The sequence below is a fragment of the Palaemon carinicauda genome, chromosome 20, assembly GCF_036898095.1.
Source record: "Palaemon carinicauda isolate YSFRI2023 chromosome 20, ASM3689809v2, whole genome shotgun sequence".
In the NCBI taxonomy this organism is placed as follows: domain Eukaryota; kingdom Metazoa; phylum Arthropoda; class Malacostraca; order Decapoda; family Palaemonidae; genus Palaemon; species Palaemon carinicauda.
In genome coordinates, this window is record NC_090744.1 from 25,198,470 (window position 1) to 25,211,989 (window position 13,520).

The following is a 13,520-nucleotide window of genomic DNA, read 5'->3' on the forward strand; positions in this document are numbered from 1 at the left end:
GTGCAGTGTGTCTTTTTATCTCTTGCTCATATGTATTAAAAGGAATTTCAAAATATGGTACTGTAGGTTGTAGTATGCAAATTTCTTATCTGACTTAATTTTATTACTTTTCAAGTCTTCCTCCTTCAATCTAGTGTTGCCAGAAATTGATAATACTATAGATAGTTTATAAGAGACAATAACAAAGATGCTAATGATGAATTTTTCTAATGTTCTAGATCTTGACTTTTTTGTTCAGTTCTACACAAAACTTCAATTATGCTGTTGGTGCCTGTTACCTAATAAATGTGTTAGGGAACATAACTTGGAGAAATAAATATGAGAACGCAAAATGTGAATAGAATTTGAGTTATGTAGTCTATTATAATACACTTATTCTTTTAAATAATTGTTATTTCTTTACTTGAGATTTCAAAGTAAAGTAGTAGCATAAGAGATGTACCTCTTCTCGGCGATATATTTTTAAAGACGATTTGTTTTGCAGGCCGGATTCCCTCCTGGAGTTGTCAATGTTGTACCTGGTCTTGGTCAAGGTGCTGGCCAAGCGGTAACTCATCATCCAGACATTGATAAGGTTAGTGAAGTGTTGAGCATATGTTACAGATATTAGAAGTGAGTCATGATACTGCGTGCATGATTATTAAGTAAGTTTACTTTTATTTGCTATCACCAGTATACCATGTGTATTACACTGTTGCTAACGCCAAAATTTCCTTGCAGTCTCTCTTAGATTTCCAGCCAAAGTTCTTTCCCTCTTTACTTTAATATGTTTACTTTACCTCATTTATTTTGCTGGCAAGCTAATTTACAGTTTGTTCCAACACGAATACTTACCTCGAATTACTTCCTTAGGAGAGTCACTTGGTGTGACCTCTTTCTCGACCATTTTTGGCGCCGATATCCCTCACCCCGTACTCCATACAGGCCTACCCCCGCCGCCACAGAATGCGCCCCGAGGGCAGGATTAGGTCAGGTCACTGCCTCTCTGGGCGATTCTCCTCATTCAGTCCTTGGTCGTGAGATGCTCAACATCTCACTCCCAGTCTCTTATACTCGATCCTTTGTGCGCATTTAGTGTTTCACGTGTTCCCACCGTGGGGACTTGTGTTTTTTCGCAGTGTACCTCCCAAGTGTTCCTGTGCGTTCACTTTTCAACCGTGTCCTTACCCGGTGTTTAATTCATTTCCTTAGTGCTTGTGTCGTGCGTTGTGTGCGTTATGGAACGGTATTCCTTGATTTTCTTCAAGGAATTGATAGCTGAAAGGAAAACTTTTTACAAGAAATCATTCTTCCTCCCCTTATCCTCGGTGTTGCCGTGTAGGGGCAGCTTATGTTCCTCTTCAACCACGTGTCAGGACTACTGGTCCTGGAACGTAGTGCAGTGAGTGCACTTCGGCACTAAAAGGAAGAATACATCCAAGAGGCTCGTAGGAAGACGAGCCTCTCCTCGCCAACTTAATTCCCGATGCCTCGTCGAATAGAGATTCTTATACAGCCATCTTCCCCTACCCAGAGTAGGGGACGAGGTAAGTCAGTTGCGGGGAAGTGCCCATTGCTCTTCCCCAAGAGTTTGAGTGGGTGCGGTATAGCACCAAGAGGAAGTGTGCGACGAAGGGTTCGCCTAAGAAGACTAGCGCCGGGCGTCCCGCCGGGCTGAGCTTCCCTACCACCCTCTCCTACCCAGAGTAGGAGACGAGGTTGGTTTATTGTGTAGAAGATAACTCTTAAGAAGTAGTTCGAGGTAAGTACTACTTTCGGGAGTGTGTGGGGAGACGGAGTCCTGGTACAAGCAGGCCACGTCTCCTCTGATGACCCCATGTGGGGGAAAATGTCTCTAATTCTTCTCCAGTCTCTTAGCGTATTTTTCAGTCTCTTCTGCAGCCGAGGGCCTCGCCGAGAAGGAGCCTCCCAGGTCTGTCTTGCAGCGTCCCCCGGACCGACAACCCAGGGTTTTTTCTCACCACGAAGGCCATCCTCCAGACGCAGATATAACCCTCGCAGGGAGAAATGCGAGAAGGCCTCTTCAGGCAGGCGTAAGACCGCGAAGCCTCCGGTTCACCCCGCCAACGGGTGTAACCGAGCTTCTTTACGGGCAGCCTGGCCGAATCAGCACAGCTGGTTCGGCCCTTGGACTTGCAAGGAACGGTTCCCTCCGTTGGGTCAGCCCACAGGGATCCGCGTCCGCGTCCCCCAGCCCGCCCGCAGGTGTAACCGGGCCTCTTTACGGGCAGCCTGGCCGAATCAGCACAGCTGGTTCGGCTCTCGGACTTAAAAGGAACGGTTCCCTCCGTCGGGTCAGCCCACGGGGATCCGCGTCCGCGTCCCCCAGCCCGCCCGCAGGTGTAAGCGGGCTTATTTACGGGCAGCCTGGCCGAGTCAGCACAGCTGGTTCGGCCCTCGGACTTAAAAGGAACGGTTCCCTCCGTTGGGTCAGCCCACGAGGATCCGCGTCCGCGTCCCCCGGAGAGAATACACGAACAGTAGTCCTCGACGGTACGGCGTTGCCGGTTCTGACCCCGAACCTGGTGCGGAGCTCCCCGCCGGGGAAACCAGTACCACCGCAAGGGAGTGCCTGGTATTCCAGAACCGAAGCTCCTGGGGAGTGCCCGGTGACCTGGCGCCTCGAGATCAAGCGGTAGGAAGGACTCCACAGGTAAGCGCAAGTCCCCGAAGCCTACGGTTAACCCCGCCCAGCGGGGGAAACGCGCTGCTGGTCGGGCGGCCTGGCCGAACCAGCCCGGCTGGTGCGGCCTTCGGGTCAGAAGGAACGGTTCCCGCTGTCGGGTCAGCCCACGGGAACCGCATCCTCGGCACCCAGAGCCTTGGGCCGACGGGAGTCCCCGCTGAACCAGCGTTGCTTGCGGTAACCCAGGCCCCCTGGTGCGGGCGTCCCCGCAGATGAAATCCAGGTCCTCGGCTGACGGAGAAGAGCGATCCCTGACGGAGGACTCCGTCTATAGGAGAGTGGTTAGCCTTTGCAGAAGACACCACAGGTACCGGAACCTGCAACAACGGACGTAGTTTCCGGGAAGTCAAGCCTTTTTGAGGGTCAGCAGGTCATCCTTAGTCAAGGCGTTTTCAGACAGTAGAGCCTCTTCAGCCCCAGTCTGGTTCTCACCAGCAGGAGCCTCCATGATGGAGAAAATGTCGAGGGACTTAGTAAACGTCCCCTCTTGGCTGGACTGGTGGGCTTACTCTTTGGGAGGTGTGGAAGCCTCCTTTGACCCCGAGGACCCTGTCCAGCAAGGCCTTCAACCCTTAAGGTTATTGAACTATCAGTCTCTCACACTAACAGATAACTGGGTGTTCTGGAAGCGAGACACTGTTCTGGCGATAGTGTCTTGGAAGGCACCAGACGGGGAAACGCGACCCATTCGCAGCTTTCCCTTGGGGGGAGAGTCTCTGTTTCCTCGGAAGGAACTAGAAACCATAATGGAGAAGGTCTTGAAATAGAAGGAGACTAACGTCCCCAGACCTACAACTCCTAGGAGACCACCCTTTAGAGGTCTGTCTCGGATAGTGCCGTGACACCCCAAGCATCTACCAGCACTACGAGGAGAGAAGCCCCCCTCTTCCTCCTGGTCCGCAACGCCTCAGCCCCTCTGCAGGGGAGCTCCAGCGCCCTCTAGCTCCTTCAGGTCGGGTTACCCCGCCTCTAGGGGAGACAGGTCAGGCCGCCCCTCTAGAAGAAGATAAGAGTGGGAGGCCCCTATCCCCACCCAACCCTCGGGTTGGAGGGTAACTTAGGCGTCATTGGCAAGCATGGAGGGCTCAAGGAGCGGAACCTTGGACAGTGTCCTTACTAAAGAAGGGCTACGGACTTCCATTCCTAACGGAACCACCCACGATTTTTCCGGCCAACCGGATAGAATGGCTAGATCCCAAAGACCCGTTAAAGAGGACCGCCCTTCAAGAGGAGGTGTCATCCATGCTAGAGAAGGGTACCATGGAAGAAGTTCTTCTCCCAGGGCCAGGTGTCTACAGCCTCCTATTCCTGGCAGTAAAAGCGACCGGGGGGTGGAGACCGGTTATAGATCTGTCAGCTCTCAACAGGTTCGTCAAGACGACGGGCTTCTAAATGGACACGCAGAATTCAGTCCTGCTGTCCTTGAGGGAGAAAGATTGTAGGATACCATCGACCCCAAGGACGCATACTTCCAGATTCCGGTCCACACCTCGGGTCGGAAGTTCCCCCGGGTAAAATAGGGTTCCCAGCTCCTGCAATTCAGGATCCCCCCTTTTTTCTTTGGTCTGTCAACAACGCCCAAAGTGTTCGTGAGAGTCCACACGGCTGTCGCAGTGGGGGCGCACGAACGAGGCGTACGCCTTATCAGATACCTGGACGGCTGGTGGCTTCTTCCCGCCTCAAAGGTCCTCTTGGAGGGACAAGGGAGAAGTCTCCCCCAGTTTTTGCAAGGATCTGGGGAACTGAATCAACCCGAAGTAACCAAATCTATTCCCTTCCACTGGAATGAACTACTGGGGAATAACATTAGACTTTTTTCGGGGAGAATTTTTTCCCTTCGGAGAATAAGATATGAAACCTCAGGCTCATTAGTCAGCCGTTCCTGTCAGAACACCCCAGGAGGGCGGAAGACGGGCAGAGGCTGACAGGTCACCTGGTCTCTCTGGAGAACCTAGTTCCCCAAGGGAGGGTAAGGCTCAGTTCCGTCCAATGGAATCTCAGGAACCTCTGGCGACAGACGGATTCGCAGCAGGTGCTAATCCCAGTCATTCCAGACACGAGACCCTCCCTAGAATGGTGACATTACCAGTCGAACTCACTCAGGGGGACGTCCTTCGGGACCGGCCCTCCCGAGTTACTACTGTTCACAGACGCCTCCAACCAGAGGTGGGGAGGCCTTCCCCCCGACGAAGCGGCACGAGAGACCTGGTTGGAAGGGGAGAGACAACTCCACACAATGTCCTGGAGTTGGAAGTAGTCCAGAAGGCGTGCCTACACTTCGCAAGTCTGCTAAAGGGGAACACCGTGGCGTGGATGAGCGACAACACCACGGTAGTGGCATACATAAACAAGCAGGGTACTGTAATCGAAGGAGTTGTGCGATCTCACCATAGAGAATCTAGATTGAGTGGTAGGGAATCAAGGGGTGATGTTAGCAAGGTTCATTCCCGGAAAGTAAAACGTTCTGGCCGACGACCTCAGCAGAATGGGCCACATAGTAGGGACAAAATGGTCCCTTCTCCCAGGAATAGCCAAGCTCAACATTCAACGCTGGGGTTCCCCGGTGGTTGACCGCCTTGCAACAACCTCAACGCCCAACTCCCAGTCTTTTGCTCCCCTGTACCAGACCCGAAAGCTTCCTTAGAAGACTCTTTCAGCACAAGTGAGACAATCTGGATGTGTACGCCTTTTCCCCCTTTTCACGCTGATAAGACAAGTGCTCAGCAGAATAAAGGTGGCTCGAAACCTACAGATGACTTTGGTAGCGCCCTGGTGGCTAGGCAGGAAGAGTGGTTCGCGGACCTAAAAGACCTATTGAGTCAACCGCCGTGGCCTCTGTCCGTCAGGTCAGACCTTCTGCATCAGCCTCACTTTCTCAAGCTCCTCGGCAGGCCTCTCTCCCTACATCTTCACGACTGAAGACTAAGAGCTGCTCCTGAAGAAAGAAAGATATTCTTCCTCCACGACTAAGAGAATGTCTCTATTCCTAAGAAGTCGCCACCCGCGGTCTTCCAAACAAAATGGACCTCCGTCGCGAAGTGGTGCGCTGAGAGGTTCATTAGACCTCTTAAGGCCTCTGTCCCAGACATGGCAGTTTTTCTGGTGTTTCTCAAGGACAAAGTGGAGAGGTCAATCCCAGCCATAAAAAGGGGTTCGGGCTGCCTTAGGCCAAGTCTTCCTCCGGAAGGGCATCGTCCTGGGGTCCTCGAGACACATAGCGATGCTTGTCAAAGCTTCGAGCAGTCTTACCCCCCTCAGGCGGGAAAGGTGCCCCAGTGGGATTTAGGCAAGGTCCGGAAGATGATGTGGCGCTCCCACTTTGAACACTTGAAAGATATCGTGAACAAAGATCTCACCCTCAAGGCCGTCTTCTTGCTGGCCTTGGCGTCCGATAAGAGAGTGGGAAAGATACATGGTTTGTCATTCGACTTCTCTCACTCCGACCAGGTATCAGGAACCTCTTCGTTTCCACAGGTGTTAAAAGGAAGCAAGTTCCCGAGAACACCATTTCCTGCTGGCTGAGACGAGGCATCGCTAGAACCTATGAAGAGGATAAGATGGCAGTGCCAGGCACTCCCCGGACCCGTGACATCAGGGGTCTGAGCACCCCCTTGCCCTTTGAGAGAAACATGGTGGTGAGGCAGATCCTACAGACAGGTACTTGGTCGCACCAGTCAAACTTTACTGCCCACTATCTCAAGGGTTATTCAAGGAAATCCTTGGACAGGTTCTCCATTGGGACAGTCATGGCCGCCCTCCGGGCTGTGTAGCGGTAAGGCCAGAGGCTGTACCCAACGATGAACACATTCTTCGCGACTACATCCGGAGAAAATCGTCAGAAGAATTTTTAAGAGGTAAAATCTTAGGTAATAGCGTAAGGTGGCGCAGTTACCCTCACTCCCGTACTCTGATAGGCCCCCGCATTCCATAGCCCTCTAGGCCCTACGTGCCTAGTCAAGTGTCAGAATAGCACTCCCGCCTCCTAAAGTATAAGTCTCCTAAGGAAGTAATTCGAGGTAAGTATTCGTGTTGGAACAACTCAAAAATTTTAAGTAATTTTTATTTTTCCTAACATACTTACCGAGAATTACTTCCGGGTAATGGCCCTCCCTTCCGTCCCCGAGTGCCATCCTTCCATTGCCAAGTTGGGCTATACGGCGGACTGAATGAGGAGAATCGCCCAGAGAGGCAGTGACCTGACCTAATCCTGCCCTCGGGGCGCATTCTGTGGCGGCGGGGGTAGGCCTGTATGGAGTACGGGGTGAGGGATATCGGCGCCAAAAATGGTCGAGAAAGAGGTCACCAAGTGACTCTCCTAAGGAAGTAATTCTCGGTAAGTATGTTAGGAAAAATAAAAATTACTTAAAATTTTTGATATTCGGCTGTTCTTTGCTTAACAAATTCAATAAGCATACCTTTGAGTCTTGAAGTATGTCTTTGACAATTTTAAAGTTTTGTTTAATTTTTATCAATGTATTACTATGAGAAAAGTTATTGGGTTATGAAAGTTAAGTACTGTACAGTGTACTAATGTAGATTTATTTTTTTATGGAAAAGTCTAATTAGACCCATTCTTTTAAACTTTCATTTTCCCCAACAACTGAATTGTATATCTAGATTCCTTGTGTAATGAGAAAAATAGTCTTTGGTGTTCTAACTACTGTACCAGTAAATCGGAAAATGTATACGAGCAAAGTACAATATGAAGTGTACCCATAGTTTCAATCGATGCTTTGTATCCGTTAATCTAACTTTCTTCTTATTGAGAAATCCCTTGCTTTGAAATAGATTTCTTGTTCTTTTTTAACTCTTAAATGATTGCTTAGGTAGGTAACCACCTTCTTTAAATATCTATAGGTCTTGTGGGAATTTTGCTGCTGCCTCACTATTGCCTAAAGTTATCCACCAAGTAATTATTCTATCCATGAAGCTGCCTTTGCTTCAAGAAGCATTCAAAACAAATAACAATTCCTTCTTCGCCGTTACTTGAAAAATATATGTCGCCTTAATGTAAAACTTAACTTGACAAAGCACCATGCTTTGTAATATTCTTCTGTCCACTTGAGCAATGGACATAACAAATTTATCTGTTAATAAATGCTAACTAAAAGATACTAATGCTACTTGTAAATTTAGCATCTTTCAAGTGTTTCATTTTTGCAGGTGACATGAATTGTGAACAGGAAAGTTCAATGTTTGCATAATATTTCATATAATTTTCTAAGATTGTAAAATATAGATGTCCATTTAAAAAAAGTTTGTATTACTAGTGTTTGATAATGAATTAGAGTTCATCTCTGCAGGGTAAGATTTGAAATAGCTTGGACATCCAAATTTTTGAATGAAGTAGGATCTGTAATCTGTACTAAATAGAGTGAAAAACGTACCATACAGTAGAAATCTGAAGGACCTTGTTGATTAAAGAAAATAGTTTCTGGTAGAACAAAATCTTATGGAACACCTCTAGAAATAGGAAATTGTCTTTCCAATTATTACATAATGCATCCATAGAAGTTACTATATATATGAAATTATTTTTTCTTAGGTTGCTTTTACTGGTTCTACAGCAGTTGGAAGGAAAGTCATGGGTGCTGCTAGTGCATCCAATTTGAAGAGAGTAACAATGGAGCTTGGTGGGAAAAGTCCAATTGTAGTTTGTGAAGACTGTGGTGACCGTAAGTAGTAGTTTTCTTATTGTGGATTATTACATCAAATGTTTGATAACACTTGATAAGTAGGGCTTTATTGGTGCAGAAGTTTTAAAACAAATTCAATTTAGTTATAAACTACAGGCATAATTTAGTCATTTATTTTCATCATGCTGAGTAAAGCTTTTTCCTGTCTGTATAGGCATGCAAGATTGTATGTAGGTAGTGCCAATTTTCTAGAAACTAAGAAAATCAATCAATCTCTCTCTCTCTCTCTCTCTCTCTCTCTCTCTCTCTCTCTCTCTCTCTCTCTCTCTCTCTCTCTCTCTCTCTCTCTCTCTCTCTCTCTCTCTCTCTCTCTCTCTCTCTCTCTCTCTCTCTCTCTCTCTCTCTCTCTCTCTCTCTCTCTCTCTCTCTCTCTTTTTTCCTCCAATTTGTCTACCATTTTACATATTTTGTCTTTTGAACTTTTAGACAAAATGTTTATTAATTGAGTAATGTATTACAGTGAATGAGGCTGTTGATTTGTGCCATTCAGCCATGTTCAACAACCATGGACAGAATTGTTGTGCCGGGTCTCGTACGTTCGTTCATGAATCCATTTATGACGAATTTGTTAAAGGTGCTGTCAAAGCGGCACAGAGTAGACCTGTAGGTGATCCATTTCAAGAAGGTATATTGCAGGGCCCACAGGTAAGAAGCTAATGTCAAATGCACGTGTTTCATTGCCTTTTGCAGTCTAAAAATGTAACCAAGTAGTCTTGTTAATAGAATTCCATTTCCATCCTTCGTTCTAAGAAATGAGATATGTTATTTTATCTTTTAGCATCAATGAAATTAGTGCTTGTAATCACAAGTTTTGAAGCAATTGTTTACAGTATTTCAAAGGTTGTGCAAATGTGAAATAAAAATCTCCTTAAATATTTTATTACATATCTGAAATGAAATATTACAGACATTGTAGACTTTTAAAAAAATTGCTGAAATTGTTTAGCTCTAATTGAGTACATTCATATCTATCATACAGTATAATGTATCAATTATGAAGTAGAAATTTTATGCTTTGAGGCAGATTAGTAGAGAATCAAATATAAATAGATAGATGAAGCAAAGTAGAGTATGGATAGAACTAACTAATGCTAGGGAATCTTCCACTTTGTCCTCATTATATTAACTTGTTGCAGTTTTGCTTTTGGAGGGGCAGTAATAATCAAAGCTTTTATTTTTTATGTCATTCCAATATTAGAATGAAAAGTAGCAATGGATAGGTAGTCCAGCATGTTGAAATTAATTTTAATACTTCTCAGACTTAACTATCAACTATAAGTAAGATGTTATAGACTTAAAACATTAATGTAAGAGGTTTTATACTTTTTTCTCCAATGGCTTTCATAGTAGTCTTTCATGGTATTTTTGATGAGTTTAGTCCTATCAGGTGTGTTGTTTTGCAGGATGATAGTTGTCCTTTTAGTTATCTGGTGGCATTATTGTTGACCTGGAAAATCAGGAAATAATTAGGCAAATATTGCTACAAATGGTGCAGGTGTAAATTTCCCTAGTGAGCAAGGGTGTGGCTCTTAGCCTAGATACCTAAAATGTCAGTAAGTGGTATTTTAGTGATGTATAAAGTAAACTCCTGAAAAATTAAGACTGGATTCCATATTTCACAGGTCATAACCCCATTCTGCAATTTGCATTGCATGAATAGCAATGATTTGGTAATACAAGATCCTGAATATTTAATGATGCTTTGTTACTTTCTTTCCAATCTTTCTTCGCAAAGTTTTTACTATATGTTTCCAAAATACTTAGTTTCTTGACGATTTACAGTCGAGCGCTTTTGCTATGCTCATGATAAAGCACTGTAGCAAAACTGCTAGATCACATTTTGGGTTTCGTAGAACTATCACTGTAAGAATTTTCTCGTGTAAAATTGAAATGAAGTTTAGTAAGGTAAAGATTCATGCGTTTGTCAGCTTAAATAAGAAGAGACCTAAAGAAATATAATGAAATATAGAACTAAGTTGCCTATACAGCAAAGAAATTATTGCTATATGCAGGGCACTGTGCTAGAGCAGCAGTAGGGCATGGTGTTATTGCCATTACTGTCAGTGAGGTTATTTTCCATTAATTGTGCAATGGAACTATAGAACCCTTCCTGTCAGTGGGGTTGATATTTGTGCTGTCAGCTTGAGTGAGCAGAGTTTCTGCTGCCTAAGAATGCCATAACCACCCTCTCTTTTTTTTTTTCTTCCTGATCCGTAATGAGTAAGGAATACAGTAGAATACAATCGGTTATTGTTATATATAGTTTTTATATTTTATCCAAGTAGTAAAAATTATTAGAAGAGCAGAATGCTTCAAGCACAAAGGCCTATCATAAAAAAGTAAACTGCAGTAGAATGAAAGAAAAATAACACAAGAAAATTAAGAATCTAAAGCAAATAAATTCTCTTATGAAATGACTAGGGAGCCTGCTCTATGAAAAATACCCTTCTCATAAGGGTTATTTGGCAGTGTACATTTTTACTTTGTGACTGTAAATCTTGTATAGTATCCATAGACCTGAAACAGTAATTTGTATATGTTGCTAAGAAGGAGGTCCTTATCTTGGAATAGAAAGATGAGGAGCTTTGCTAATCAGTTGCAATTTTGGTATAAAAAAACTGGGGTCTATTTTGCACAAAAAACTATTCCTAATAAAATTTATAAAATCATCACATCGGTTTTATATGGGTAGAAATTTCTATCTAGCATGCTCTTTTAAATTACCTTTCTGTTACACATGAGGTTTACATGGTTTCTTACTTGAAGCTTCCGTTTTCCCTTGCTTCAATAGCCTTGCTCCCCTCATCTTTTATTGTGCCTATGTGATGGGTATGGCAATGAGCTAGACTTGGATATGCTAATTTAGCACTTGTATATTCATCGGCAGTGATCTTGTTGTACTTTTATTCTTGCCTTGCGAGTCCAGATTCAGTTCTTTTCATTCCAAATTTAGTTCTTGTCATATGTTCGTTAGTTTTAGCTTAATTTGAAATTTTTTTCTTCTGGCTTTGATGTGAGTTTGTGAGCGTAGTTAGAGTGGGTTGTTGTTATATGTGTTTTGTGCCATTAGCAACCATGTTGATGGATTGTAGATGTTCTTAATGTTTTTAATCTCCATTTTGTTATTCTCCACATAGCAGTCGAATTTTTAATTTAACCAACTCCAATTTTCAGCATGATGTATGTGAGTCTTATTAAAGATTGTAGTTCAGCTTTGTAACAGCTGAGTTTTACTCATTGGCTTGTAAATCTCTTTTTAGTATTGATAATTCTTAAGCACTCCCTAAGAATAGATATATCTTGTTAAATATGTAATAAAAGGTATATATCTAATTAATTTTGCATACTGTTTTTAATAATTTTGGAAGATTGGAAAAGTCAACACTTGTCAAAACATACTTTTGTAATGATAAAGCAATTACATGAGCTTGTGAAGTTTTTTTTTTTTTTAAAGATGTAAATGTAAGGAAAGGCAGAGAAATCGCCTTTGTCACAACCCCTCTTACTTTGATAGAAGACCCCATTTGAAATTTGTAATTTGCTGTAGATACTCTGCTTCCTGTATACAACACTGGTGTTCAGAACTAGTAAAAATAATTATTTATGGAGCATAAAGTAATAAATCTACAATATTTATGCAAGCTTCCTTTCCTTTGTAAGAGTGCCATTAGATACTTTCCCTTTAGATTACTGTTATTGTGGTAGTTTAGGTTACTGTATTCATAATTTTTTTTTTTTTTGGTGGAACAGGTTAGCCAGTTGCAGATGGAAAGAATTTTAGAATACATTCAGAAAGGAAAAGCGGAAGGAGCCACTTTGGCATGTGGAGGATCCAGGAAAGGAACTAAAGGTTATTTCATTGAACCAACTGTCTTCTCCAATGTTACAGATAACATGACCATTGCTAAGGAAGAGGTAAGTTGTACGAATAATGTAGTGTAGTTTGTTCTTACACTGGTATAAACATAGTCTTTTAAAAGGGAGGTAATACAGTAAGTCTCAGTGGGAGCTGAAATGTCTAGCTTTTGTATAAGAGGTTATTGACGACAGCTGTTGAGCACGGGCGAGAAGCCCACCCCTTCACTTATTGGAAGCAATTCTATTTCTATTTTGGCTGCAATGAGTTTCTTGGAGGAAGTGATTGCTGGATGTTTGTTGTGATGTACATCTGGGCGGCATCCACACCATAGATTTGTCACCCAGGTACATTCTGAACAAAAGGAATGTACTAGCAGACACACACTGTTGCCAGGGGCCGGTTGTAGGGTCGGAATAGTTTTTTGCATCCTTGGGCAGTAGACAAGCTTCTTGCCCAGTGGGGTTCTCGAGTGATCAACCTGTTCACCACTCGGTTAAACTGGATTCTCCTTGTGTTTTGTTCCCTTGTTCCAGACTCGTGGGCCATAATAGTCTACACTCCCCTGTCATCTGCAACTTCAGAAGTACTGCCAATCCATGAAGTTGCTGTAATTTTACAGTTGGAGACTATCCAGCATCTCGGAGAAGACAATTTTCGCAAAGCGCTGCACAGATGTCTGGATACCTGCGACTGTCCTCTGCTGCTCTCTACCACGGAACGTGGGCCGTCTTTTGCAATTGGTGTGAGGAAGGGAATTACAAGGTCTCTCTTTAGAGTCGCCCACACAGAGGAGTGGAACGAAGTCTCGTTTAGTTTTGTGCCTGGCTTCAGGGTTAAAACCGTAAACCTGTCGATGCAAGATACTCGTCTGTTGATTTTCTCCATCCCCTCTCTGTGTGAAGTTTTGGGTAGTTTCGAGAGGAGTTGCTTTTGTGGCTTGTGAGGGCTCTGCAGTGTTATCTAAAGAGGACAAGAAAGAGGTGTCAAGAAACATTATTTTTCTGGTTTCGTGAGACAATCCATAGAGCGTGTGCCTTAGCCCCTGAGAGGGTCGAGGTACCAGCTAAGACCAGAGATCACGAAGCCAGGGGTATAAGCCCCACTGTAGCCTTCAAAAGGAATCTTTGTTGGGCGAGTGTTGAAGGCTAGGGTTTGGAAGCGCCAGACCACATGCATAGCTTTTTGCATACAAGAATACTGGATACCCACAAGTCCCTTGATGCCTTTATACTTGGTCCTGTAGTGACTGCTTAAGTAATTGTGTAGCCAGCCCAGCTCC

At 44.2% G+C, this 13,520-nt stretch overlaps 2 protein-coding genes across 2 annotated transcripts in view; one reads left to right on the forward strand and one right to left on the reverse strand.

Moving 5' to 3' along the window:
- Nucleotides 1–13,520, reverse strand: part of LOC137659695 (leucine zipper transcription factor-like protein 1) — a 159,285-nt gene that overhangs the window by 33,931 nt on the left and 111,834 nt on the right. The window lies entirely within an intron of this gene.
- Nucleotides 1–13,520, forward strand: part of LOC137660221 (aldehyde dehydrogenase X, mitochondrial-like) — a 52,071-nt gene that overhangs the window by 23,757 nt on the left and 14,794 nt on the right. The window contains exons 6-9 of the mRNA XM_068394938.1: nucleotides 485–574; nucleotides 8,232–8,361; nucleotides 8,843–9,027; nucleotides 12,133–12,297. Of these exons, the coding sequence (XP_068251039.1) occupies nucleotides 485–574; nucleotides 8,232–8,361; nucleotides 8,843–9,027; nucleotides 12,133–12,297 (570 nt within the window). The remainder of the gene's footprint in view (nucleotides 1–484; nucleotides 575–8,231; nucleotides 8,362–8,842; nucleotides 9,028–12,132; nucleotides 12,298–13,520) is intronic.